Source organism: Pelmatolapia mariae, linkage group LG5 (assembly GCF_036321145.2).
Source record: "Pelmatolapia mariae isolate MD_Pm_ZW linkage group LG5, Pm_UMD_F_2, whole genome shotgun sequence".
In the NCBI taxonomy this organism is placed as follows: domain Eukaryota; kingdom Metazoa; phylum Chordata; class Actinopteri; order Cichliformes; family Cichlidae; genus Pelmatolapia; species Pelmatolapia mariae.
In genome coordinates, this window is record NC_086231.1 from 4,762,132 (window position 1) to 4,786,838 (window position 24,707).

Sequence of the window (24,707 nt, forward strand, 5' to 3'; positions counted from 1 at the left end):
TACGCAAACATCTTTTCTGGCAAGGAGATGATAAATTATCCTTCTATAATCTGTTCATTTTCTGACTCCTGATTTTCCTCCAAACCAGGGCCTGTATGATGACTCAGACTGTGACAGTGCAGAACTGGACCATTCGTGCACTGCAGACCCCAGTCAACCTCCAACCAACTGGTGAAAACCGGACACCTCTAACCCACTCCACCACCTGCAGACCTGGCCTCTCAATACCTCCTTCACTCTTAGAAACTCTGAGTCATTATCAGGGACATCGCAGAGAGGCAGGAAATTGAGCAATGTGTTCTTAAAAACCACATATCCTGGTTAAGGAAACAAAAAAAAAGGAAAGTCGCATTTCCTTTGGAGATGAATGCAGCACGGGGATGTGAAAGTGAATTGGGGCACTATCCGAGCTGACAGCACCTTTTGTTCTCTGAAATCACATCAAATGACACCTCAGCGACACAAGCTTCGATCAAAGAGGCCGACGTCTGCACTGTCTGTTGTCGTATTGTTTTCGTGTCCTCCATCATAATTCATGTCCGTTTTTCATTTTTATTCTAATGAAAATGATCATGAAACTATTTAAATGTCACGATTACTGGAGACGACCAGTGTCGCTCCTTTTACTTATAATTTATGAAATCTTCTGACTTTTTGTCTTAAAAAAAAAACAACTTATGCACTGTTTAATTTATTAGAAAGAAAACAATGTTTACATCTTTTTGTGTCGTTTACATTTTTATTTATAAATCGTGTCATAGATTACGTTTCCATTTTCTACTTCTGGTTTTAATATCGGTGTAAATATGGGATGTAAAATGAACAAATTTTTAAAATGTGAGATTGTATAATTTAAGGTGCTGATGTTTCTAATTAGGTGGAACTATTTTATTTGAACTTCTAAAGCTCTCGGTAGTAGAATGTACTGTAGCTGCTGTTCATGTCCGAGCATCCAAACAGGAAAAGGAGGAACAAACATGTGAACAAGGAAAAAGCAATATGTCTGCTCTGGTCTCACAGCCGGGTTCTTTTAGGACAGATGAGCTTTTTAAAAAATACTTATCGCACGTGTTTACTGTATTTAAAAATGCAAGGTCATTTTAAAACATATTCCCCCGTTTATAGCATTGAGAAAAAGCATGCGAGTGAAATAGTAGGGACACCTTACTGAAGTCAAACGCCGTCTCTGTGTCTCGGCTCCAACATGAGAACATCTGCAGAAATTTATACCCTCCAGTGCCCAGTGACTGAAGGCACAAGAAACACCAATACAGATCCTACAGCGTGGTAATTTTAGAAGCCGAAAATCATTTATGCAAAAACCCGTTTGTGTCTAGTAACTGATTTATCTCTGGCAGAAACATTACATCTCAACATCATTTATCTCTTTAAATGTGAACATTTTGGACCCAGACGTTGCCATTTTCATGCCTACTTAATTTGGCCAATTTTATTTATAGTCTACTCTCAACATAATCATTGGCCTCGCCGGCTGAAAACTTCGCCATCCAATGGTTATTTTTCACTCTTGTAAGGGCTGCGTCATAAACTGTGACACCTAAAACCCTTGTGTTTGTTTGTTCTCCTTGGCAAATGTCCTTAATGTGCACGTGCCTGAATCTGACCGTACAACAGCACATCACGTTATTCCATGAATCCATGACTGATCAGGTCACAATCTATAAGCTAAAAATACAAAAAGGCAGCTTATTTTGTTCATCTTTGAAAAGAAAGAAAGAGACAGGTTATCTTTTGCAGTTTATATTTGTAGAAAGATTTTACAGATTGTGGCCCCCAAGGTTTGAAGCTAGAAATCCTCCTGCAGGATTAAAATGTTGCCAAAAAGCAAGATTACTGCCCTCTATTGTCCAATCGTGGAGGTACTCATGTTTCCCATGATGCTCACTGAAAGCAACCCTGTTAAATGTTGGCTTTTTATACAGCATTATCGTAACTGTACAATAACTATATTTAAAAAAGAAAAAAATGAAATGCCGTTAAAAATAAATTCAAACTTGTAAACCAAACATGTGGTTTCACTCTCCTTTCACATGGTCACAAAACTCGCGAGAGGGTTTGTGGTTTAAGCATTTCACATCTTTATTTCTGTATTCTTTTTAAACAACGTGGCACCCAGGTCTACAGTCTCAAAGGAAAAAAAAATAAACGTGCACAAAAGTTTTTCCTTTCCTGCAAATAAAAAATAAATTCTTGAGCAGAGCAAAGAGCAGGAAACTAGTGTTAACTCACAACCCTTTCTACTTCCAGAGCATCAGTGATTTCACTTCTTAGCCTCATTACATTTAACAGATCAGTGTCCAGGAGTTCATCCCCCCCCCTCCCACCACCCTACTTTGGTAGTTAAAAAAAAAAATATTTCCTCCATTTAAAACAAATATTTCAACTTTTAGTATATAATCAGTCTTTACAAAAAAAGCGAGGAGAACCCTCTGCTTCCAATCCCTAAAGCCGACCCCAAATCCCCAAAAAAACAAAACAAAACCTCCCATCCCAGCAAAATATCAACACATGATCTCAGGACAGGAGCGGGAAGGTTTAGGAATGACATGTAAAGGGAAGAAACGTGACATGCGTAGTCATACACACTTTAAATTATCTGGATAAATTCATCTGAGTGTTAGAACATTTACTAAATAACCAAATATAATTTGTGACGGTGCATGTACAGCTACGTGTTCTCGTCAGTGACACAAGTGCAATCCATGTTACAAGCACTTCAATTGAAAAGGTGACAAAGGGGGAGAATGCTGTGTATATTTAAAGCAAGTAAGTACAGGTATTAAATGGACAAACTGACAGGTGGATCTCAGAGAGGGGAGGAGAAAAAAAAAAAAGGAGTGGGGCGTATATAAACACAGAATAAAACAGTCACTCTATTCTTATTTTTGATACTTTTTTATTTTTCCTTTTTTGTCTTTTCCTTTTTAAAGAAAAAAAAAGCTGACTGTACAGAACTAAATCTATGTCTATTCAGAGTTTTTCCAACTCATGTCTCTGTGATGGCAAAGAAAGAAATGGAAAGAGCGAGATATCCATCAAGAAAAGAAAAATGCCTAAACAACAAATCATTAAAACCTCTGACTGGACTCCAAAAAGGGAATTTAAAACCTAATCATTTGCTTTGTATGACTAAAACCAAAACAAAGAAAATAAATAATGAACTCAGCGGATCAAATCAGTGGCGGATGACATAATTTTTTTTGCTTTTGTTTTTTTTAAATGAGGAAGAGGCAGTATAATATATAAACTCTTAACTTGGATAGTTGCATTGACTGCTTAATCATAGCCGATGATATAAAAGTGAGATTTAGTGCAGATGCAGTGTCTTATCAGTTGGCTGCCAGTCCAGTGGCCTCAGAGGAAAGCCTGGAGAAACAGACAGGGAGACACCCAGAGAGCAGGGAGGGAGAGAGTAAGGCATGCAATCAGACAGACAAGATAAACAACAATATCATTATGTACATTTATATATATATTACTATGATAAAATCATCTGGATTCATTTAGCAGGAAAATTATGATTATACTTAGAAAAACAAAAATTAGATGTTCAGTTTGAGCTCCTGCTGCCAGTGAGAGGGTCTCTTAATCAACAGCTGATCAAACTTACTGGTTTGCAAATGGAGCTGCATTAAAGAATTGGTCAAGAGTTGGATGAGATGATTCACTCTGGTGCCACTTGATACGGCCCTTCTAGGTTAAATGAAACTCTGCACAGCACAAAAACTGCAACCGAGAGGAAACCGCAAGCCCGACTCTCTGCAACCACCACATCACAGTGAAGAATATATGAAGGGCACTATCTGAAAACTCAGATGCCCTCATAACCCAAATTTCACAAGCCAAACAAAGTCTGCGCAGGCTGTGGATGCATGTAAATAGTCTATGAAGAGAAAAAGGAGGACTGCTTTTCCCAAAATGTAATGTAAACAGCCAATTCAACTTCAGGTCAACTCAAGACCTGGAGTCTAACATGCATCTGCATTTGTAAACAATTACAGGCACACAGAACTGGAAATGCTGAACCGGATAACTGTTATCTGCTATCTGGCCCATGTGGCTACAGCGGAAGCCCTGAATAATCTGCGGCTGCCCCTGAAGACCGAGTCTGCAGACTAGCCGACGAGATCAAAGACTGCCTAATGCCTTATTGTTCTAAATTCCGAAGCTACTCGTTTACAGCTCTGTGTGACAAAGGAAAGCAGTGACACATCACGTTATGAAGCTGAAGTCTTCGTTCGGATGCAATCGATCATCTGCCTCCATCTTACTCTATCCCTGGGATCCTCACCGAGCCTCTGCATGTCATCCTTCACTACATCCATGAATCCCTCGTTGTAGTCTCCCTCTTTTGATGGCAGCTCCATCTTCAACATCTCCAAACCATACATCGCAGCAGGTCTCACTGCCACCTTCTAACCCTTCTCTTTCACGCTTGCTGCTATTCTTTCGTCACTCATCTCCACCCCGCCTGCACTCTCTTCTTCACCTCCCTCATCTGTTGCTTTGGATGGATGACCCCGGGTATTTAAACTCATCTACCTTCACTACATGTCTTCATGTCCATCTTGCTTTTACTGACTTTCATTCCTCTTCCGCATAGTGCACACCTCCACCGAATCTGCTTACAGATCACAATATCGTCTGCAAATATCACAGCTATGAAACTAATATTTACATATTAGTGAATTTCCTTTCTTAAAAATCAGCTAATGAACTAGGCTGTTCATTTATGTAGAGTCGGGCTTGTCATTTCTACCATAAGATAAAATAGTCTAAGGAACTCTTGGCTACAGAGTTTGCTTCATACAAGATTAATGAGAGGGCTAGAGGTCTTCTCATCCAACTCTTTGCAAGAAGGTGACCAGATATTCCCTAAAAGATCAAATTATTCCTTTCATGATTTGTTAAATCAGCTGCTTTAAGCTAAAGCAGATGGACGTTTTTGTATTTGTACCAACATGACAAAAGGATGATTTGGTGGCTTTGATACCTGAGGGTACTTTGAATTAATTTCTTACATAAGCAAAAATAATAATAATAAAGTCATCAAGATGCAATCCATTACAACAGCTAACAACAGTCACTTAAAATTCACTACAAGAAAACTTCTCATAAATACAATGTGACATCTTAAAGAGAGCCGCTACCTGAGCAGAGCTTACACAAAGAGAGAAATGCTTCAGTTAATCAGTGAAATAATTCCCTGTCCATGCTAAGTTCAAAGTTGTTCAAAAATATAATGCACTCAACATGTCATTTCTTTAGCAGACAAGTAAAGTCAAGCTACAGATTATCTATCTTAGAAATATGGCGTCGTCGACCATCTTTCTGGCTTTGTAACAATGGGCTGTTCGGTAGTAAGCGTGGCATGGCACAGCCAGATACAAAAGCAAGTGCAGGTACGGACAATAAGGAGCATTGTCGGTACTTCAGTAGTAGATGACTTATGTTTCCTCGGTTAGTAAGGGGAGAGCCTTCGCCTTTTAGACTTGGAGCCCAGCTCTGAGGCAATTTTGGGCTCAGTGGGAATTGGGTGTGCAGGGTTACTGGCCCCGCTGACAACATGGAGGGCCAGGAGAGGGAGGGGCTTGAGACTGAGGAGACTCGACACACAGGCAGGAGAGCTGGGGAGCAGGGAATCGGTGGAGGAGGTAGAGGAGGAGGAAGAGGAGGAGGGAGGAGGCGGCCCTGGAGCCAACAAGGACAGAGGGATGGAGGCTGTGGGGGGCACCACACAGGAGGAAGAGGAGGAGGAGGAAGAAGAGAAGGAGGAGGTAGCAGCAGAGGAGGTGGTGGTGGTAGTAGTAGTAGTGGTGGTAGTAGTAGTAGTAGTAGAGGTGGAGGGAGGGCACAGGCTGGTCTGTTCAGGGTTCAAGGAGGAGGAGGGAGGAGGTTTAGAGGACTCTACACTGTAGAAAGAGAGACAAGGAGAGAGGGACAACACAGTCGGGATGGGTCACAGGGCAGGCTGGTGAGCAATGGGTGGGGGGGATAGGGGCAGGAGGAGGGATGGGGTAGGGTGTTGGGGGAAAATCACTCAGGGATGTGACCAAAACACAAGACAGAAAGCATCAGTTACAAATCAGCAAGGAAAAATAAATAAATAACATATCTAGTGATGGATCAGCGTGGGAGTAAAGGACAGAAAAAAGAAATCGACACAAGTGCAGACTGACACAGAGCTAGCAAACACCACAGTGATGGTTAGCAGGAGTTAAAAGAAAAGCCAGTAATCACTACAATCAATCATCTGCACATAAATCCAAAGAGTAAGAGTGGATGCAGTCGAGCTATCTGTGTGACATAAAGTAAATAAAGCTTTTCAGTTCATGAATTACTCTAGCTGTGCGGCATTAGGCGAAGTGAAACGTGCTGAAAGATTACATTTAAACAGAAAATAATCTTTCAGGCACGCCCAAGTGACCTGACTTTTACATCTAGCCCCTGCAATTTCAAGTAAACCACCCCGGTGCAGACAAATAAGTCGACTTGAAGTGAAACTAAGCCCATGACTGAATCAATTACCCATCTGGAGTTAAAGTTCTTTTCTTTATTATCTCACCTGGCGTTGATGAGGTACTCTGCCAGACTAATGCTGGCAGGCGAGCCTGTGATGGTAACCTGGCGGTCAGTCGATCCATCCACTGGATTTGCAATCTTGATCTGGGCACCTGACATTTGCCTGATCTCGTTGATCTTGGCTCCCTGGCGGCCAATGATGCACCCAATAAGCTAGTGGAGGGGAAAAAAAAAAAAAAGTAAAGAGAGAGACACAGATGACTGATCGCTGCGATTATGCATATGTGAGTCTAAGCAGGGCCTGCTCACTCTTAAACAGCATGACTAACAAGAAGAAAAATCCTCCACAGATGAAGCACTGTGCCCCAATAATTCTGGGGGATTTAAATCTGTAATAAATGCACGATTTAAATCAATGCAGGGGTAGCAAAAGATACAAAGTCATGTGAAAATAGTTTTCAAAGTACTCTTTGCAGTCCTGTGAGGGGGAAACCCCCCCCCCCCCAAGTACAACTGATGACTCAGTAGCTCACAGAACCACTTTTAGCAGCAGTAACCTGGAAGCAATCGCTCTCTTTAGGACTTCATCTGTGCCTTTTGGCCTGCTCTTTTTTACAACGTGGCTTCAGTTAATCAAAGTTTATGGCAATTCTTAAGTCTCTTAAGGTGCTGCCACAACAGGTCGACATCTAAACTTTAAGCCACTGCACACCAATTCTTTTCTTTTTCAGCCATTCTTGTTGTAGATTTACTGCCGTGCTTGTACGAAGCACATTTGGCCAAGCTGTATCCGTCAGACAGACGGCCTCAACATTTGACTCTAGAATACTTCGGCATTCAGACGAGTTCATGGTAGATTCATGCTTGACACTTTGATTATCAGCTACTGGCTGCTCCTCAACCTCTTAATTCCCATGGAAGCTGTAAGGGTGTTTTTCACAGGAAAGCATAGAGTCCTGTGATATTCTCCTTGTTCACATGACTAAAATTCCTAATTCTTAAACTTTGTGTCCAGGTGGTCAGGAGGTTTCTGGTACATCTAACATGAAATGCAGATTTCTAACCCACAGCAAGTGGGTTTCATATGTAAACCCTACCCGAACTACCCAGGCAACTCCATCAGCCCTAACAACAGTAAAAATGAGCCTGAGCAGGACCATTTACTGCGGGTTGCTGCATTTGAGAAATTAAAAAATAATAATAGAACTTTAAAGATAATGCGTGAAACAGTCTTTCTAGTCTTCAGACACAACCAATGATGCTTCCACTGACCAACATGCAGTGTTATTTTTAATAGTGTTTGGAATGAAATTCACTTCCTGAAGGACTTACATCATTTGGAATGGTCATCTCATGGGAACTGGTTTGAGCAGAAGCATCCATCCCTGACAAAGAAAACATGAAAGTGCTTTAAATGAACCAAGTTGACAAAGAGAAGGTACTTAAGATACATGAGGTATAAAGCAGGTAAAATTGTAATTATGATCATTTTTAAGTCACCAAAATCAATTTGAAATGAACTGATTAGCTAATTATACTATGTTACTGACACAGTGAACTCACGCTGACTCAAGATCGAAACGATTTGTTAAAAGGCCAAAAATTAAGATGTTTGATTAGAAAAAAAACAAAAGACCACATGGGGCTTTCCACACGTCAGCTGCTTTTCTGCAAACATGTGAGAAATGCCCTCAGTGTGTCATCACAACCACCAGCAGCTGTCATTACATCTAGTTTAGCAGTACAGGATGTGTGAATGTGTGTTTTGTCACGTTCTGTGTTTGATCTGTAAACCTGGGAATTTTAAAGACTGAGCAGTTAAAATGTTGCATTCAAAGCCCGTGGGCGTTGCTGCGCTGCATACCAGTGAATCCCTGGTTGCTTGGTGCAATGGGGAACGGGCTCTGCTGCATAGCCAGCTGGTGAAGCTTGGTGAGCTGTGGAGAGATAGCAGCAGAGGAAGACTGTGAGAGTGAGAGAGAAGGCAGGGAGAGAGACGGAGGAAATGGAAAACACAGGAAGAGGAGGGGGGAAAAAACAGAATGAGAATCACAATCAGTAAAGACAGATACACAAAGATTACAAGGAGATTTCACACAAATCACTTAATTTTGTGATGTGAGGACCTCTAATCCTTCATAAGTTTACTACATAGCTCACTGGTGTCTGACAATGTGAATTATGGCTTGTCTATGTAGGGTACCGCATAGGTATTCCTCCAAAGAGCAGGCTGCATCTCTTGGTAAAGCTTTCTCGCAGTCTTCGGGGTCAGGACAAAGTCACAATACACAAGGGAGGAAGTTCCCAATATGCAGGTGATTTCCTAACCAGCAACAGTACACACCTGAACATAAACTGACAATCTTAGCATGACTCTGTACCAGCAGCACCACTACAGCTGTACAGGAACTTGTAAGGAAGCGATTATGTGCGTATGAGCCAAAACTGCTAGAGTAAGCAATGACTAACTCATTATGTAATAATAATAATAATAATAATAATAATAATAATAATCAAGCATAATTAAACTGTATAAGTGTTACAAGTCTTTATTTTGTCTCTGGCTGGTACCTCCCTGTGCTGATGCCAATAGTCAGTGGCAGGTATGACTAATTATATACAGTCTATCACATCCAATGCTCCTGATGGAACTCATTAAAAAAAGAGAGAGAAAGATTAATTGAATCAAGCGACAAGTGGCCATTGTATAAAGTAATTATGAAGGGGGAGAAAGGAGAGAACAGTACGTTTATCTAGGACAGATTAATGAAGCAGACATGTGAAACAAGACAGCACAAAAGGGAAAAGACAGAAAAGTGAGCAGCAGGAACAGTTTACAATTCATGGAACAGTGGAGAGTCTGGACCAACAAACAAATGTCTGTCTAAAGAACAACCAATCACCAGTGAATGTATGAACTACATAGAATAACACTAACAATAGTATGTCAGCGTAAGGTAAAATAAAAAACAGGGGCAGGTTCAGCTACAATTACAGGCTGTAAAATGTGGTGGGGGCGGGTGGGCAGCTGTACATATTGTAATTATGGGTGTGGGGGGGGGGGGGGGGTCATATAAAAATATCTACTGCACTTACATCTGGCTGTGGAATTGCGTGCTGTCCTTGTACGGCATATGCCTGAAACAAATGAAAACAAAGCTTTCATAGGCCTCACATCTGATTTTGTTGGGCAGCTCATTTCTCCAGCATCAACACTCTTGGTAAACAAATCTCTCTCAAAAAACATCAAAGCCTCGTTTGTGGCCTGAAAAGCCAACAGAACCTTTCATCGTCTAGCGTCACCAAACCCAATCTGGGAACTTGTCACAGAGTCTGCTGTGGGGAAAGAGCCAATTTTCTGGGCCTTCTGCTAAATACAATCCTCCTTTTTCAGTCCACACAGACTGTTCCTGCTCACAACTGAATGTGAAACAAATCATGAACATTCATTTCCAGATATCCATCTAGAGATGGGACTAAATGCAACTACTGCAGTCACACTTTGACGACAGGAAGGTTAATTAGCTCATCAATATCTCTTCCCCATCATAAAGTCACAGTTACTAACAACACTTATGAATCAGCGTGTTGTTTAGGCATGTTACATATTATGGTAGGACAATTATGACCCAGTACTACTCAGCCAGCAGGTTTTGGGAATGAGTACAGAATAAATATTAGGAAAAAACAGAAAGAAGAAGAATTCAAAAAAGTAGGCTTTGCAAATCTCCTAACAGGTCGATAACTAAACCTAGAAGATTTAATGCGTTCTGTTTCACGATTTTTATCATCAAACAAGACCTAAAAACCAAGGAAAATGCTATAAAATTGCTTGCATTAAGTCAGGGAAAGCCAAAGGGATAATATTAAAATAAGTATAAAAATGATCAAAATGTATTCCTTGTCCAAAGTCTCCACATTTCTAGGAAAAAAAGAAATATTTAGAGGCGTTACAGGAGAATTACGGAAAATCAAAGGAGAGATTTTGTTTTATCAAAAGAAATAAAAAAGGTGTTTAGAAGGATAAAAAGAGTTTGTAATGTTAGGCCAACAAGCACCAGAAAGCATTTTGGTTCAGACCAACATTAGTAGGAAATAGGCCACCACACTTCTGAAACCTGATGCTCAAAACAATGAAAAGCTCCATGGAAATAGGAGGAAATTCAAGGCTCCGAAACAAAAATCTTTTATTCTAGGTCTGCTGTGTGTGGCTTTAAAAAAATAAAAATAAAAATTAGCACAGATACCGTTTTCTAACCTAAATCCATCCGAGCTGCTCTTTTACCTGCTTTTCATGATCTTTCCCCTATCATGTTCTTCTGACTTAAGTATCCTTTCATCACAAATCAGGTTTTCCAAGTATGTAACAAAATCCATAATCAAATATCTCACACACAAAAAAAAACCCCAAACTCTGGCATCTACTGATTCCCTCCAAAGTATCACATGTACCTGTCCGCCTGCAAAGATGACGGGTGATCCTGAAGGCTTGGGTCTGTAGGGGATAGTGACCCCCTTAGGGGGAGACTGTACAAAAGACAAAGGATGTGTTAATACACTGATATCCATTTTATCATAATGCTTTATATCTGTTTACATAATCATTAATACAGATTAAACACAGCTGCAGTGTAACAGTATCTGCGTTTTTATATATACAATAATATCAGCTCAAACCATAAACTCTTATCTGAGCCTAATAAACAGCAGCTGAAAAGCCAAGAGATCATATATCTGAAACGACTACGATACAGCACAACAACAGCCACTTCATCTGCTTTACTGCTTACCTCAAGCATGACCACACAGATCTGCTTGACGCACTCAATTATCGACTGGGGAGTGCCAGCAATGGTGATGGCACGCTCCGTGGAGTTGGGGAGCATGTCTCCAGCCACTTGTACCTGAGCACCGGTTGACTGAAATACACAAATGAAAGAAAGTGAGATGCAAAGACAAGTGTTGCCTTATAACCTAAAGCAGAAAGGTGACAGTTGGCTAAGGTTGAAGAGAATACAGTTTTTGTAGTGCACACCTCTCGAATTTCCTTGATCTTGCATCCACCTTTTCCAATAAGCGAGCCACACTGGCTGGCAGGCACCACAATGCGTAGGGTGACCGGGGGCTTGCTGGTAGCTGTGCTGTTTGTCATCGAGCTGCTGATATCCTGATCAACAAAAAAACAAAACATTTGGGTTAATTCACATTCTGACTGGACTAGTCATCGCTTTTTTCCTCTCTGAGGTCAGGAAAAAATGGAATCTACCTCTTCCAACTTTTCAATGATCATGGAGAATGCTTTAAATATGGCAGTGGTTGGACCTGCCAATGTAATGATCCTCTCAGGACAATTGCCCTCTGAGATGTTGATGCGAGCTCCGCTCTACAAAGAAAAGTAAAGAATAAAATGAGTGATCTGGAGCCTTTTGTAGCCTGTTAGTAAGTATAACTTTACATATTACTGTTTGCTACTATATACAAAAAAAAAAGCTGTGTGTAAAACACCTCACCTCTTCTCTCATCTTCTTCACAGATTCACCTTTCTATTTGGAGACAATAAAGACAAATTTAGTATAACTTAAAAACAGATCTTCGATGACTGAAAATGAAAATTGTTCATTTAAACAGCATCCTACCTTCCCGATAATGCTTCCAACTTCCTAAAAAAGGAAAGATCATGTGTTATTAGCTTGAATTTGCCTTTTATTACCACAGAGTTTCAATGCTCCCAAGACATGGTTTGCTTAGCTTATCAGGGAATTAAAAATAAATAAATTTAGAGACATGTCTGTAGGGTTTCACCCTCGGACACAAAAAGTTATTACTTTCATTCCTTTATTAAATCCTCAGTTGTCACAGTCATTAAATAACTAAGGATTTTTCATTAATCTCCTGCTGATCATTAAAACTCCTTCATCTAATCGTCTTTGGAACATTTAGCCTGATCCATCATGAACATCCACATTTGTATGTCCGGTCTGTCTCCACATACTCAAATGAGATCCGGGAGGCAAACTAGCACACAGCATCTGTCGGTTTCTTACACTTCTCCAGGCTGCTGTAAGATGCTACAAGTTAAGGAGCCGACTGCGAGTTGGCCCCATGCAGAGCATAGGCGCAGCTTTGCAGACCATCATCTACATGTTGTAGGTGTTTACTGTCACCAGGTGGCAGTGTTAAAAATATGTGGAACAACCAGCCTGCGGGCTATTCTTGTGTCTGCTGTCGTTGGGTTTTTTCAGCCTGCAGGAGAAGACCCAAGTCAGAACATAACACGTTCAACCTACGCATATCATCACAACCATCCCGCTACATGCTGCTGGTTTTTCAAGGACTGCAAGCAAGCATGCCTGCATAGGCATATCCATAATCCTTCGCTTTGCCAAGCCAAATACCAATGCAAACACACACACAAATGTGGTAGCATAAAGTTTTTGGAAAATCTTTGTCTTCCTTGTTAACATGACATACCAACATTTTAAACCACCATTTAAAAACGAAATAAATTTAAAAAAAAAAAAAAAAAAAAAAAACAGGCTACTCTGGGACCCAAGAGATGCCACGTGTGGCTTTCCACTGTCATAAAGCCAGATGGATTAGTGAAATTAGCAATTTTCTGCTTACCGATTTTAGATTTTACTACATTGGACAGTGATGCCATGAATATATTTGTGTAATATCATTTCAGCAAACACTTAAACAGGAGATTTTAAAGGTAGAAACTAAAGCTGAGTCATAAGTGAAAACACTTATTTTGGTATACAGGATTGTAACACTGAGGCACTATCCCTAGTCATCCTACTAATGTCCCTGCCTTCAGTATATCTCAGGGAGAGGCTTAATTTTCATAAATAAAATGTCATACACTATCAAATGCAGACACAGGCAGTCGATGGATGACCTCACCTTGCCATGCATGAGCAGCCTAATGGTAAGGGTGACATTGAGCCCGCCTTCAATCACACCGGAGTCCATGACTGCAACTGCAGGTCAGTACAGAACTGAGGTCTTTGGTCACTGAGATGGATCTAAGGAACACAGAAAAACATGCACACCTTAAACTAGAAATATGATGTAGAAAGACTGAGCCGCCATTCATTAAATGAGACAAATATAATCTAAAATACTGTTCCAAGATGCTGGTAAATAAGCACACCAAGTATTTCGCTATTGAATGTTACATTTCACAATGTGTTTAAAGGCCCGTAGATCCCATTCACCCATCTTACTAAGCAATTATCTTACTAATTATACCAACTCACAACATTAAATTTTGAAATTGAAATTTCACAAATCTGTTGGCTGAACGAATACGGCCTGATAAAACAGTTCCAAACATATTGTGTTTATGTGACATTTAAAAAAAAGACTAATTCCACTTCGTGACTTTAGAGGATTCGAAAAAATAGTCCACAATAAATTTGGGAGATAGCATATGCTAACCTTAATGCTTATGAATACTGATGCGTACTAAGATGAATCAGACAAATATGGCCAAGATTCTCCAGGGTAGGTGAATTTACTTCCAACTATCTGAATGCTGCTTATGCGACTCTAAAGAGGCGCTGGAAAGACCTCGATGTTAACTAAAACACATATAGCTTATACGCTAACGATGCCTTAATCATTAGCTATGCAAGTTTATCAACAAACATGCGGACACGCTCGTCACGAACCGGACCTAAATTTCATAAAACAGGCACACAACAATTTTCCGTGTGAAAAACAAGACATTTAGTGGCACACTTTGGCCGTGTTGTTTTAGTTAAACTCAGATCATTTAACTATTAAAAACTAGTTGTGAACCTGTTAGCCACTTAGCATTGTGGTCGAGCTGGAAAAATGAATGGAGCATGCGTGCGTTACTTAGCTAGCTAGTTAGCTAGCTTAATTCGTCAACGTTACAAACAGCTGGCTAGTTATCGGTGGTCTTCATAGCGAGGTAGATTGGTCCAGTTTTAATCAAGTGCAGGCGATAAAGACGAAAAAACATGCCCATAAAGGAGACATTAAAATAAAACTTCCCCCTTGGCTAGCCAAGCTACTGAGCTCAGTCAGCACGGAGACTGCGTGCTCATCATCACGCGGCCTGTTAGCACGCAGAGCGAGCCGCGGCTAACTGCTGGGCGCGATTTCTTTCCGCGACTTCTGATCATAACAACAAATATAAAAAGAGCAAACAGCGAAATCAAACTCACCTGACTCGTGCGCTGATAGGTGATCGGGGGGAGGGTTGGGGTTGTAAGGGTAGAAGGGGAGAGGTTCGGGAGGGTAGAAACCCGGGGGAGAGTTTAGAAAGGACTCGGGGAAGAGGGAAGAGTGATGTGAGATCGAGCTCCACTCCTTTACACAAAGACAACAAAATTGTGACCTCTGAACTTTCTCCTTTCACCCATCACAAACCCCGACTCCTCCCCGAGTCTGACCTATTTTTTTTTTCGTAAAGCACGCCCCAATAAAATGTGGGACAGTTTGCGACAATATGGCAGGTTATATGAAAGGACATAATTTAAAAAAAATAAGAGTTATGCAATACAGTGCATTGCTAAATTAGTTTTGAAAACGAAAAGCCAGTTGATGGGAATAACAGACTGTCTACGTGTTTTATCTGTTTATAAAAATTAACAGAAAAAGTTTTAAGATATCTTTCAGATTTCTTGCAGTTTCTAATATATACAGATTTAAAAGCTGAATAAAATACTTTTTAAGGAGCCGCTAGAGGGCGTGATATTCCTTCCTCTCCTCTTCTTCGGCTGCTCCCTTTAGGGGTCGCTACAGAAGATCATCTGCCTCCATCTCTCTCTATCCCTGGCATCCTCCTCTGCTACGCCACCCTCTGCATGTCCTCCTTGACTGCATCTATGAATCTTCTGTATGATCTTCCTTCTGCGTGGCAACTCCATATTCAGTATCCTTTATTCAATATATCCACTCTTCCTCCTCTGCACCATGTCAGCCTTGCCTCTCTGACTTTTTCTCCAAACTGCTTAAACTCAGCTGTCCCTCCGATACACTCTAATCCTGTCCCATTTTGGTTAAATCCCAGTGAAAACCTTCAGAGCATCTTCAACTCTGCCTCCTCTCTACCAAACATCATAGCAGGAAACCCTTGGAAACCTTTCTATTTGCCCTTGCTGTTATCCTTCTGGGACAAATCATCCCTGATTGGTCTCCACCCACTCCACCCTCCCTACACTCTCTTCTTCACTCTGGATGGTTGACACCAGGTATTTAAATTCTTGTATCTTCACTATTAAATCTGTCTCCTTAGTGAGCATGACATTTATTACAATTTCTTTAAAAAAAATAAAAAAATCTCGATTTTTCTGAGCAATGTCAAACACACCATAGACTTTTTATGTAACTCCATTTATTAATACAATTTATTTAACTTTAAAATGAACAATATTAACAAGCAACAGGTTTTTTCTGCAGCTATGCACAGTAGTGATCATAAAATTAAAAAAACAATTATAGACAGTATACTTTTAATTAACTATATTTTCTATCCCTTTTAACTTAATTACATTAAGAAAATCCATCTGCACAGTGCTGCAGTCTCTTTTTCAGTTATCTACATGTTTGTAATTGTAATATTAGAGAATAGTAATAGTAGATAAATTGCAACATTTCACCTAAAAACCACAAACCAAAGTAAAATTCAACATGAGGTGGAATCCCAGTGCCGATGAAAGTTATGACAGTAACACACACACAAAAAAAGAGCTGCTGTATGCATTTCTAGTGTCATACATTTCTAGTGAACATGTGAGATTTGCTGCGACTCAGCAAAAATCTGCAAAAGGCTATAAGAACTGCTTTAATGCATTGACAGTTAACTGTTAGTAGTTAATAGTTGCGCTGTGCTGTTGTTACACAGCTTTTTTTGTGAAAGCCATGCTTCAAACCAGTCGCCTCAGTCTGAGTCGCTGCTGCTGCTGCTGCTGGAGGACTGTGAAGACAGAAACAGGAAATTATACATCTATGAATTGTTTTAAAACAGTTAAAATATAGATTTTAAATTTTAAACAATGCCTGATCTGCTTAAGCCATCTTCAACAGTGAACAAAGAAACACACAGTTTTAAAAGTCACCATCTTTCAAAACCGTTTGCTCTTTTCACTCAAAACTTGAAAATTAAACCATAAACTCTGACATTTTAAATTTAAACCCAGTCTCACCTTGCCATGTTTGTAGTGCTTATGTTTGTGTGCCTTTTTCATCTTCTTGTGCATCTTTTTGTTTGCTTTGTGCCCCATTAGCCCCATTCCCATTCCTGCAACTCCCCCGGCTAAGGCTCCAGACATGGGATTTAGCCCTCCATGATGAGGATGACAACCTTTGTGTTTGCCGCTTTTTGGGGAGTGTGGATATGGACCTGGGTGAACACCTGCAGGAGGAACAACTGGATATCCACCTGGAGCCATAGGATAAGGGTGAAGTCCAGGAGCTCCATAAGGCATCGCCCCTGGTGCACCGTGTGGTCCCATGGCTGGATTCATAGGAGCTGGGAACTGGCCAGCAGAATATGGAGGTGGAGGCTGGGGGAATGCTCCTGGAGGAGGGGCAGCAGGATAAGCAGGATTGTAGCCAGGAGGAAAGGCAGGATTTGGTGGGCCGACTGGAGGAGGAGGACCTGATACAAGTAAAAGCACACATCCATCTTACACACTGTATGCTTCAAACTCCTAAGCTATTAAGCAATTATAGACACACATAAAACATCATAATTAAATGATAATCATGTTTGATGTCCTACCTTGATTTGGCCACATGGTTTATATATACTGACCTAACAGAAAAATCCTAGAGGAAAGACAAAGGAAATGCAGTTTAAAAATATTGGATTAAATAAAAATGACACTTTAAATATATCACTCAGTATATCTTGATTGAATTCTTGATTCTAGCCAAATTAAACAAACAGTTAACATTTAATCAGTGGCTTCTTCCTTTTTCCAGATCAAAACCAGATATTCACTTTACAAAGACACAACAAAGGGAAAAGCAGTCGGTGCTTACACTCAACAACAATGAGAAATATCTGGTGGGTTTTTTTTTTTGTTTGTTTTTTGCTTTTAGTAAGCATGTTGACAAAGAGACATCAGAGCCAGAGGCAGTTACTCACCTGATCACCTCTAGCTGTCACGGTTTCTCATTTCACAATTTGTGTTTGGTGTACACACAGATGCACAAAGTAAGCCGTTTAATGCGAACACCTAAATAAAACTAAACCATAGTAAACCCCTTCAATTAATCCTCCCTTTATGAAGGTCGTGATATCTGTCGTCTGTTTGTTTTTAAGTGTTTACCGTGGAAACGGTCACATTTTGTAGCACTTGTCAGTACAGAACAAGACTCATCGCTGCTATAAACCTCAATACAACACACAACAAAGGCTTAAATGCCACATGTATACGCTTACAAAAGATGACCTGACAAAACATGAAGTCTGAACATGAAGTCATAATTGCTCAACAGCTTGTAAATCCGCAACACTTTCTCCATGTTTCTCCACACAGCAAGTTCAGCACACTCAGTCAGTCGTTATTGTGAGTTTTAGCTGTTTGTCCCAAACGTGTCACTTATAATAACTGCATCAAAATCTAAAGATTTCACAGGTTTTACCCTAGGAACTTACCTCGATTGCAGTGAAGTTTCAGGAATTCCGAAAGAGCAGTTTCGTGTTTGTCTTCCGCATCCAGCTCCCGGAAGGCTTAAAGAAGCACACCAGGAAGCCACGCCCTTTGGGAGGAACGCTGCGCACTTTATTTACGCAATGGCCCATCATACCTGGGAACATGACTAAAACAGAAAACAATCTGAGTAATCTTTTTTTAATGGGAGGAGTCGGGAGTTAAGGTTTGTGTCGTAACACACACACGCCTGACTTGACACTATTGTTATTTTCACCTGTGACTCATGCCCTCATGGCAACACATAAAACCCATGACATCATGGATCAGCACTTGGAAATTGTTCAACAATACACAGATTTCAAAAGGGTTAATACAATCAGTTTACAGCAGACATGATGGCTGCAGTGAATTACATGGTTTAGTTTTAATGTTCAGGAACTGAGTTTTTTTATGCTTGTTGTCACCAATGACATCAACACAGACTCTGTGGAATTCATAAAAGTTTCACAATTAGCTAAAACACATTGTAAGAAATAAACTATAAAACTGACGCTACATTAAATTAATCCATAAATAATATGATTAGTTATTTGCTATAATCAGTGTAATGTTTCAAAATATGATGCTTCAAAAGGCCTTTTGCGCAGTGGTATGACCTGGGTTGTCTCACTGGAATAAATATTCAAACATATTACATACATCCAGTTTTTTCAGTATGTGGAGGATCTCTTGACGAGGAGTACAGGTTCATAATGTAAAGCCACCTGCAGATGGAGACATTTGAGCATAACTGTAAATGTAAAATTTTACCTTTTTTTAGTTATGCTGTACATTAATAAAGCTATCACAGAGGTGGCCACAGACTCAGCTGATCATTCATTACTCAGCCCAAGTGAGATGAGCTTCAGGGCATGATGGCTGGATATTCTCCTTCAGGATGAAGGAAGATAAACATCCTTCCACACCTTTCATGGCCTCCATGGATCTCTTACTGGTGTTTCACTGCTAATCAGCCACAGTGCATTTTTGGGAATGTAGGAAAAGAAAAATATCTAGTCTAACTGCATTATTTACCACATAGCTGAACGTGAAATCAAAATAATTTTAGCTACCATTTTGTTATCACAAACAGCAGCAAGCGGGATGAAGCTCTTCGTTTCTGGGGTCGGTTTCCTCAAACTTTAGTTTTTCTGGCTCAAACGTCATGTTTTTGTTAACATACAATAAAAAAGCTTAAATTTAGAGAGAGAAAAAAGGTCATATAATAACGTCAGCAAATTCGTGCTAATTTAACCCTCAAAATCACAACAATCTATTTTATTTTCGGGCAGCTTTGAAATCAGCGGGCAATTAAAACGAGACATTGAAGGTGTGTTTGCAGGTGTGCGGGAGCCTAGCTAAAACTCACAGGCTAGCAGGGTGCTAGCCACAGTCCAGGTTAGGCACACACACAAGAGGCGACAAAGAGGCCAATAAAGTAGCATTTGGTACCTGTTTGTTCAGATAAACGTATCCTACACAGGTTTTGAGGCTAATTTTGGTGATTTTTCTGTCTTTAGGGCACGGTTTTAAGGATGAATTCGCTAACAACGGAGCTAGCTGATGTTTTTTTAGAGGACTCTGAAAATGATGTGACATTTTACGGCTTTTCCGACACTGAACTCAAAGATGAGGTAGGGTTTTGTTTGGTTTTAGACCTTTAAAGCTTCATATATCCATACTGGGGTGACCAGAAAGCCAAGTACTAACTTGGAGTGGTTGTTTATGTGGGACACATTAGGCTGAGAGGTGGCTTAAATTGTTTATATACTACATTTAAAAAGAAAAAAAGACATTTAAAATGAAAAAAGAAAAAAAGCACCAACTCTACAAGCTAATGTATTTTATTTGAAGACGACTTTTAACAACTTCTTCTGAGCATCAATTGATACTAACCTCCTTTTTATGATCTAATAAATCTGTATTCTCTTTTTCTTTTGTAATGATTCTTAAAGATGTAATCATGTGTGGGTTTTCTCTGGCAATAATTATAATTGGCATGTATTTTGGTTGTTTCACGATAAAGTGTTGCCAAATCCAGTAATTTTACTCTGCATTCATTCAGACAGACAGACTACTTCTGTAAAGGGATTTGGCAAAAAGATCTGTTATTCTGTGTTGATATTCAGCAGAATTGCAGTTTTGGAGATGAAGACGAAGCTCAGCCTGACATTTTCCCCAAGGAGGAGGAAACTACATCTAAAGCATCTGCTACTTCTACAGTTCAGCCCTTCAGGCTGAGGGTGGCTCTGCGCTCAGCTCCCTCTACCCAGCAGTCTACCGACGATGACGATGCAGAGGTGGAGGAGAGGACGACACACAAGAAAGGAGTGAAAAGGACAGGACAGCGCAATAGGACAAAGAAGGAGAGACACGTGAAATTCGAGGATGGCGAGGCAGCAGTGACTCGGCCTGCTTCGACTGAGGACCATGGTTCTGATTCAGCAGATGATGCGTCGGACACTTTCCTGGCCAGGAGAGAGCAGAACATTAAGGCCAACAAAGCCATGGTAAATCAGACACGGCACCACATACCGAGTTTAAAATGTGACAGACTGATGTGAAAACAAACACATTTGGTCTCAGTGAATAGTACAATAATACTTTCAAGTGCTGACCTTCTACAGTGACTCCTGTTGCTCATCTTTAACAGTTGGCTCAGCTGATGGCAGACCTGCAAAAAATGCCAGGAGGTGCAGGGCTGCTGAAGAAAAAAGCAGGCAAACAGAAGGCAAAAGACAGAAGCTCTGTGAGTGTCGTGAAAAATGTAGGAATTTTCAGCAGATCTCTGAATTTTTGAATTTCTTTATGGATCGTATCGCTCCTGCAGCATCCGCCGCGATCTGCTGCGACTGGAGGGGAGTCCAGGAGAAACCCAGAGCGGGCATCTCGCAGGCTGACAAGGTCCATGTCGGGAACGGAGGATCCTTTGGCCGCTGAGGAGGCAGAAGTGGAGCTCAGCTTGGAGGAGGAGCTGCTGGAGGTCAGTTCTGTCACTTATCAGCAGCCAGTTAAAGTCTACAAGGCCTTTGGAGCATTTGTTCAATATAGTGCAGTAATGTACATATTTACATGTGATTTATTTATTGGTTTAGCTTTGAAGTAGATGGCAGTCAAGAAAATCTAATAAAAATTAGTGTTTGGAACCGTGCGTATGCTTTCCTCAACCAACACTATACAAACATTTAGAGAACCAGAGTGATAAGGAGTGTGGCAGTGAGTGAAAGCCATCATTTTATTCTGCTCTATTCTCTAATCTGTTTCTTGTCAGTATCCATGTAAAACTTGAAGCTAAGTGGATTATTCTTCTCATCATCTGTTTCAGGTACGCCAAGCTCCACGGCGTCGTGGCATCCCACGAGGTAATCGAAGCAAACCTCACATTTTTCGTCCGGTAGAAGAAATCACAGAAGATGATCTCGAGTTGGTTGCAGACAACATGACTGAGAAAGTCTACAACAGTGTCACAGTGAGTTCACTGCTGGTATTATTCAAACCCCGTTAGCACTCAGTGTTACCATGTGATCAGGATACATGGTTGGATGATGACTTCTGTGATTAACACTCTTTTTAATTCTGTACACATTGCCTTCACATAGTAATAAACCTATTCTTTAGGCTTTCATGGCAAGCTTGTCTGTGTCCTAAGGTCAAGAGAACATCTGACAGTTATATTTAAACCCCTTTTTATGAGTGTACATTTGTGACCTCCACCTTCTGGTTGGTGCTCTTAAGTGGGATTCATGATGGTGCGATTGCCTTTATCTTTGGCTATGTAACGTGAAGTATTTTCTATATGCAGCCTGTGTTTTTGTACATAGCCTGAAAGAGATGACGCTTTCTGTAGGTCAAGTGTTTGACTGAAAAGGTAAGGGAGCGACAGAGCAACAAAACCATGCCATTCCCTTTAAACTGAATTTAGGCTTCTGCTCTGTAGAGGCTACAACGAAGCCTGCACAAGCATCCAACACTTTTCCCATGTTTATGCCTGTGCAGCTGTGTTTCCATGACGTGTAGTTACATTTGTAGAGAGGTGCACAGCAGGTGACGGCGCAGGTTACACAGAAAGGTTTGAGGTTACGGTTCACCTAAGGTGTTGATTTACCATGGGCAGATAAATCCACTTTAGCCTGGTGGCATAAGGTAACCTAGCTTGGTATGCTTTTTTTGTTTTCTTTTTTTCCTTCTTCTCCACCTAATAATGATAACACTGCAGACTGCATAAACACCCAAGAACTGAGGGTTGTTCTATGAAGCAAGATTAACGGCTTAGTCAGCTATGTCAAGCTTAGAGTTTTATGTACCAAGAAAGTGTACCTGGTTAAATCACCAGGGTTGGGAGCAGATTATTTATGTTCATTAAAGAATCTTAATCACTATTGTATCACATCATCAGATAACGTGTCTGGAATAAGCAACACTCGTAGGGATCGTTTTGTGAAGAAGAGTCATGTGACCTGTGAAATGAACCTTTTATCTGAGTGTGCACAGAACCTGAAGCAGAGAGACAACCGATAAAGATAAACCACCGTTCTGAGCTCAGACTGGTGTTTTTAGGGGGTTTTTTCGAGCCAGAAACCTGGCTGTGCTGAATGTTGTTCATAATAAATCCGTATGATCAGAAAGCAAGTCTACCTCCACGTGTAGATTAGCAGTTTGATCAAAAATGTATTTACACCTTCTAAATTTGGAGAATGTTGAGGCTTAGTTTTATGTATTTTATGCATTTTCAGGGTTCCACGTGTCATCAGTGCCGTCAGAAAACTGTTGACACAAAGACGTGCTGTCGCAGTGAGGACTGCCGTGGGATTCAGGGTCAGTTCTGCGGGCCGTGCCTGAGGAACCGATATGGAGAGGATGTCAAAAAAGCGCTGCTTGATCCGGTCAGACTGATGATACCCCAACACTGAACTGTGCAAAAGCAAAAAACTGTTCATCTTAGACACACACTTAATTATTAAAGTTTTGTATAGAGATATTAGAACACGGGTCATGTATAAAATTATAACAAAAATGAAACCTGTAGAAACATTGACCTCCCATCATACCCGTAGATTCGGGTTTTAAAACCTTCATTTTCTCTCCAGGACTGGAAATGCCCTCCCTGTCGAGGCATTTGCAACTGCAGCTTCTGTCGTCAGCGTGAGGGCCGCTGCCCAACCGGCATCCTCTTCCCCCTGGCTCAATATCACGGCTTCTCTGACGTCCACTCCTACCTCACCAGGTGACTTTGCAAGACTGTATTTTATATATAAATGGTGTTCCTTTTTTCACCCAGATGGTTTGGAAAGTAGTGCCACATTGAGTCATTCAGTCAAGGGATTTTATGATGGCCTTAATAAGTCCTATCAAAGCCTATTGCTAGTCCAACTTAATGAGTGACCTAAAACTTCTCTTTACAGCCTCCGCAACAAACTCAAGACCGAGGTGGATGATGTAGAGATGTAATTTTAACACTAGAGGGAGCCAGTGTTCAAAGGTTTTATTGTGCAATGTTTTACTTTCTCTGAAAATAAAGTTTGGCATTTTAACGTTTTTGACATTACATTCTTCAACTTATTTGGACAAAAAAGGGAAAATAATTTGCCTCAAGCTGGACCTTTTCCAGTTACAACTTTAGCATGTGAGGAAATGCGAGGAAAGCAGCTGGTCTTGACGGTGTAGCCGGTAGAGTGCTTAAAGCATGTGCAGACCAACTAACAGAGGTTTTCACCACCATCTTCAACCTCTCACTACTACAGTCTGTAGTACCATCGTGCTTTAAGTCAGCCATCGTTCCAGTGCCCAAGAAGAACACGATGAGCTGCTTAAATGACTATCTATAATATATCCCTGCCCATAATTGCCAAATGTTTTGAGAAACTTATCATGTCACACATTAAGGCTGTTATTCCTACAGACCTCGACCCATAATACGAGGCAAACAGGTCAACAGAGAGGATGCCATAATAACAGCTCTTCACACAACCCTCACATATCTGGACAGTAGTAACACTTATGTAGGAATGCTGTTTGTGGACTTCAGCTCCACCTTCAGTACAGTTCAACCCCGCAAACTGGTTAAAAAAACTAAGCAACTTAGGACTCAGTAACTCACTGTGCACCTAGATATTGGACTTCCTGAGCAATAGACCCCAGAACACAGAGAGCACACCACCTCCGTCCGCATTCTGAATGTAGGCGTTCCACTGGGGTGTGTCCTCAGTCCCCTCTTATACTCACTTTTAACCATGACTGTTCTTCAATTCACACCAATAACACTCTGGTTTAACTGCTGTACTGTGGAGGACAAGAGAAAACTGCAGCGGGTGGTGAGAGCGGTAGAGCAGGCAATTGGCACTTCACTAACCCCCCTCAGAGACATTTATACTGGCAGACTTCAGCAGAGAGCCAGTATCATCATCAAGGACCCCTCACAGCCTGGACACTGACCTTTTTCCCCCCTTCCCTCTGGTAAACGCTACAGGTCGATCAGGTCAAAGACAA

At 40.7% G+C, this 24,707-nt stretch overlaps 4 protein-coding genes across 7 annotated transcripts in view; 2 read left to right on the forward strand and 2 right to left on the reverse strand.

The window, feature by feature from the left end:
- Positions 1 to 2,874, forward strand: part of LOC134627371 (mitogen-activated protein kinase kinase kinase 12-like) — a 35,170-nt gene extending 32,296 nt beyond the window's left edge. For both annotated transcript variants that reach the window (XM_063473389.1, XM_063473388.1), the window contains exon 14: positions 89 to 2,874. In XM_063473389.1, coding sequence (XP_063329459.1) covers positions 89 to 175 — 87 coding nt within the window. In that variant the 3' untranslated portion in view covers positions 176 to 2,874. The remainder of the gene's footprint in view (positions 1 to 88) is intronic.
- Positions 2,076 to 14,930, reverse strand: LOC134627372 (poly(rC)-binding protein 2). 3 transcript variants are annotated; one of them, XM_063473390.1, is made up of 13 exons: positions 14,742 to 14,929; positions 13,450 to 13,571; positions 12,180 to 12,203; positions 12,054 to 12,086; positions 11,810 to 11,926; positions 11,579 to 11,710; positions 11,334 to 11,462; positions 10,996 to 11,070; positions 9,640 to 9,681; positions 8,408 to 8,507; positions 7,876 to 7,928; positions 6,587 to 6,756; positions 2,076 to 3,387 (listed from the first exon to the last, which is right to left on the reverse strand). In XM_063473390.1, the coding sequence occupies exons 2-13, from the start codon at positions 13,516 to 13,518 to the stop codon at positions 3,351 to 3,353; spliced, it is 981 nt and encodes a 326-aa protein (XP_063329460.1). In that variant the 5' UTR covers positions 13,519 to 13,571; positions 14,742 to 14,929; the 3' UTR covers positions 2,076 to 3,350. The 3 variants fall into 3 exon arrangements, with proteins under 3 accessions (XP_063329460.1, XP_063329461.1, XP_063329462.1); XM_063473391.1 differs by having other exon boundaries at positions 8,408 to 8,480; positions 14,742 to 14,927; XM_063473392.1 differs by lacking the exon at positions 9,640 to 9,681 and having other exon boundaries at positions 14,742 to 14,930.
- Positions 14,931 to 15,914: 984 nt separating this feature from the next.
- prr13 (proline rich 13) lies at positions 15,915 to 18,295 on the reverse strand. The gene is made up of 4 exons (XM_063472801.1): positions 18,185 to 18,295; positions 17,303 to 17,349; positions 16,725 to 17,179; positions 15,915 to 16,495 (listed from the first exon to the last, which is right to left on the reverse strand). Exons 2-4 carry the CDS (start codon positions 17,316 to 17,318, stop codon positions 16,460 to 16,462), a joined length of 507 nt encoding a protein of 168 aa, XP_063328871.1. The 5' UTR covers positions 17,319 to 17,349; positions 18,185 to 18,295; the 3' UTR covers positions 15,915 to 16,459.
- Positions 18,296 to 20,650: 2,355 nt separating this feature from the next.
- Positions 20,651 to 23,712, forward strand: LOC134627595 (cell division cycle-associated protein 7-like). The gene is made up of 7 exons (XM_063473829.2): positions 20,651 to 20,731; positions 20,875 to 20,970; positions 21,052 to 21,204; positions 21,547 to 21,690; positions 22,955 to 23,104; positions 23,309 to 23,445; positions 23,624 to 23,712. The coding sequence occupies exons 1-7, from the start codon at positions 20,729 to 20,731 to the stop codon at positions 23,667 to 23,669; spliced, it is 729 nt and encodes a 242-aa protein (XP_063329899.2). The 5' UTR covers positions 20,651 to 20,728; the 3' UTR covers positions 23,670 to 23,712.
- The last annotated feature ends 995 nt before the right edge of the window (positions 23,713 to 24,707 follow it).